Source organism: Austrofundulus limnaeus, unplaced genomic scaffold (genome assembly GCF_001266775.1).
Source record: "Austrofundulus limnaeus strain Quisiro unplaced genomic scaffold, Austrofundulus_limnaeus-1.0 Scaffold3, whole genome shotgun sequence".
In the NCBI taxonomy this organism is placed as follows: Eukaryota; Metazoa; Chordata; class Actinopteri; order Cyprinodontiformes; family Rivulidae; genus Austrofundulus; species Austrofundulus limnaeus.
The window spans coordinates 4269973-4273815 of record NW_013952405.1 but is presented as its reverse complement, the minus strand read 5'-3'; the positions used below and the strand labels follow the sequence as shown (position 1 = coordinate 4273815).

Below are 3843 nucleotides of genomic sequence, written 5' to 3'. Positions count from 1 at the left end.
ATATATCATAATCTTGGATTTTAAAATGTGTTAGCTTGTATATAAATAGCCCACATGTACTTGGTATCACTTAAAATACTTTTTAAGTTCTTTACTTTAATACAAATATTTGTTTTGAAATCCTGTGAAAACTTTTGCTGTAACAGTCACACGKTTTTACCTCTGATGTTTTGTGGACAGAGGGAAATAGAGCATGCAAGTTGAGTATGTCAATTATGAGAGAAAGATGCATGAAAGAGGAATTTAGAAAGATTAAGGAAACATTTAACGTCTCAAATATACGACAAAAGTCGAGACAATAATTGACAACTAATACACATTAACCACCAGTAGGTGGCAATAATATGCATCATATGTCGTTTGCCAACCACCAACAAACAGAAGAAGAAGACGCTCTCTGTACTGCAGGGGGCGCTAAAGCTCGGACTACAGTTTAAAGCGACAGTCAGCCTCAAACACAAAGAAGACACGGAGCGACAAACAGGAGAAGGTTGGGTCGATTTTTTTTTATTGTTCGGTTTACACCTACAAATGTTATTACTTACCGACGAGAAACTGATGTTTGTGTGTGCGATAAGTTCAGTGTGGCTCATATTTCACAGATTAAATATTTAGACGGTTAGAAACGAGACAAGCTGGGCTGTCTGATACCACCTGGCGCTGCTTTGTTTTACTGCGGTGGATCGATCCCTCCCCTGATTCTGAAACCTTTCAATTAAAACCAATTCAAATTCAGAGATGTTACCTCGATGTTTTTTTTTTTAATTTGTGTGTGTGTGTGTCATATAATACAAAATAAATTCCTTAACACTAACGTTCGTTTTAATAGACTGTCAAAAATAACACTTATGATGAAGATGGCACTTTAAATAAACTTTACGATAACTGTTTCTCTTGTGTTTTTAAGATCACGACTAGTAAGTTATTGTTAGCTTGGTGTCTATATTAAGCTACACTGGTTAACATAAAATATTATATTTCTATTAATAAAAGCAAGTAATAAATACGAAGCGGTAGGTCTGCACCCCAAATGAGCCACCCCTGCTCCTTTCCCACTAAATACAATTGCTTAGAACTCTTGACAGTAAATAGTGTTTTACAAATAAGAACAAAAATAAATCGTTCTAATGTAGACCCTCTCTGATTAAACTTCAATAAACATCAAATATACAGGCCTATGTTAGTCTTTTCTACATTTATATTAAGGTAATATCAGAATCCTGATTTGAAATATTAAAGCTTAGTTACAGTGGAAGGAAATTAATAAAAATAAAGGTCAGTTTGTTTGATGTTTAACTGTGATATAAAACTACCGTAATTGTGTCTCATAAAGAGYGAAACCTCTATTTTATCTTAACTTTATTCAAAGTTTTTCAACAAACAAAGCTGCTATTTGGACTTTGTAACGTTGTCATGACTTGCCAAAATGTTATATTGCTTTGATTGTTTTAGATAAAAATTAATTTTATACTGTTATATGAGGGCTGAATGTACACATTTAACTGTATTCAGACAAACCAGTAGAGTGAATAAATAATAATAAACTTAATCTGATGTAATGAGCGAAATTACAATAAGTCCCCATTTGTTCGACTCCAGGAACTAAACTAATATTTCATCAGTAATGAAAGCTAATGTATCATTTCTAACTAAACCAGAAGCTTCATTTTTTAAAATTCAGGACTTATTTGGTTTCAAAAATGTTGACTGTCATGTTCTGTATTCTTGATATTTCCGCAAAGAATTATTCATTTATCTTTCATGCCTGAATATGTTTATGTACCCAGTGATGGAGCCTGTCCAAACTCTGCATGGAGACGGTGCTGAGGTCACCTCATGGGTGTCTGTGTGTCCCAAAGGCCTCTGGAGGGTGCAACAGAAGCACAAGTGGAGTCAACCAACCGGTTCCAATACTGCAGATGCTACAAGTAAAAACATGAACAATTCTTTTTTTAGTACCTTTTTTTAAAGACTTGAACAAAATGTTATTCTAGCTAACTTTGTTTGGCTTTTTTCTATTTCTTTCAGCCCGTTTATCTAAAAAATGTCCCAGCTTGGGCTCACTGTGCCGGGTCCGAGTTCAGCTTCAGGTCCAAACGGACGGCTCGGATGGTTCGTTATCTGAGAAAAGCAACGGCAAGTCAGCGTTTGGTGATGTCACAGAATTAGCGGCCACGCCGTTTCCCCGGTGTCAAGACTCTGTCCTGCAGATCCCAGTGGGTGACTGGGTAACGCTGAGGCTGGGCGAGGGTCAGTGCGACATCACAGAGGCGTGTTTGGAGGGGATGAGAGCGGGCGAGAAATGTGAGGTGAGACATGGGTGTGACTCAATCCTACGTTTTGTCAACTTGCTAAGTATTGTTTCATGTTTTGGACTAAAAAGTTTTTTTTTTGTGGGAAAGTCTTACAAACATTGCAACATCCATGTTGTGAAGTCTCATTTAAAAGAATGACATGCGTTTTTATTAATATACATTTAATATCTTTTTGTTCTGACATAATGCATATAATGCAGAATAAAATATCATAATAAAATACTTGGATAAACTGAAACTAGACCCTTTATTTACACAAATACATTTGTTGATGCAGTCAAGTTTATCTCAGGATATTTTTTTATTTTTGTTCTCCCTCAGGTACAACTCACTCCGCTTGTGARCGGACCAGATGCCGCTGTTTACCGACCTTCGGATGGAAATCTTCCCTTTTGTGCTACTGTTGAACTCCAAGCCTTCACGGCCGGAAAGGAGTCCTGGGAAATGTCTGCCGATGAAAAAAYKGCGTGGGTGAAGTCCCACAAAGACRGCGGTGGCGTGAGATTCAGGAGCGGGGATGTGTGGGGAGCCGCAGACAGCTACAGCCGTGCCCTGAAGCTCCTCATCCCTCTCTGTGGCTTCGTTGGAGCGATGAAGCCCAGAGCGCCAGAGCTTGAATCGGGAGGAGAGAGCGACACGAGCTCCTCGGATGAAACGCTGCAGCTTCCTCCTCGCGACGAGCTCAAAACTCTCAAAGCCGAGCTTCACTCAAACCTGTCTCTGTGCCAATTGAAGCTGAACCAACCAGAGCGGGCGAAGGCCAGCGCCGCTAAAGCCACCCAACTGGAGCCCAACGCCTCTAAAGCCTGGTACCGACTGGGCCAGGCGTGTCAGATGCTGAATGAGCTGGAAGAGGCCAAACAGGCATTTAGAAAACTGCTGGAACTCCAGCCAGACCTGCCTGCTGCGGTGAAGGCTCTGAAAGATGTCATTCAGAAAGAGAAGCAGAGAAATGCACAGTTGGGACAACGGCTCAGCAAAATGTTTACCTGAAGTGAGGAGAATAAGAATTCAATGTTTTTGTCTTTTTATATTGTTTGATCTAAGTGCATTTTCAACATTGCCTTATTTTCAAAATAAATTCTTTATTAAACAAAAAGCAGCAGCGTGTGAGTTGTTTAAAAGGGATTTTATAAACAAATCACATCACAGTTTGACGTCTTAAATTGAATTACTCWACGGTACAAGCTAACATCGTTCTGATCCAAATGTGCACAAGTGTTTTGTCTTTATTTTAAAAAAAAAAATGCATTTAGTCTATGTGGCCAGTAGATGTCATTGTATAAGTAACCACAGTGTAGAGCGGCAGCAAAATGCCGAAACCCGGGATCGAACCAGGGACCTTTAGATCTTCAGTCTAACGCTCTCCCAACTGAGCTATTTCGGCGTGGATGCTGGTGCTTCAACACTATTCAGATATGTTAACTGGACAAAGGGTCATTTTTTCAACCATGAACACTTTCTGACAGCGTGTTCATGGCATGGGCCTCAGAGACATTTTAAAAGTGTGTGTGTGTGTGTGTGTGTG

General features: G+C 39.4%; 1 protein-coding gene and 1 non-coding gene across 2 annotated transcripts; one reads left to right on the top strand and one right to left on the bottom strand.

The window, feature by feature from the left end:
- The first annotated feature begins 432 nt into the window (after window positions 1–432).
- On the top strand, window positions 433–3417 carry fkbpl (FKBP prolyl isomerase like). Its single transcript, XM_014018145.1, has 4 exons — window positions 433–490; window positions 1788–1928; window positions 2029–2309; window positions 2637–3417. The coding sequence occupies exons 2-4, from the start codon at window positions 1790–1792 to the stop codon at window positions 3306–3308; spliced, it is 1092 nt and encodes a 363-aa protein (XP_013873599.1). The 5' UTR covers window positions 433–490; window positions 1788–1789; the 3' UTR covers window positions 3309–3417.
- Window positions 3418–3629: 212 nt separating this feature from the next.
- Window positions 3630–3702, bottom strand: trnaf-gaa (transfer RNA phenylalanine (anticodon GAA)). The gene has a single exon. It is a non-coding gene; the product is annotated as a tRNA-Phe (tRNA).
- Window positions 3703–3843: the final 141 nt, after the last annotated feature.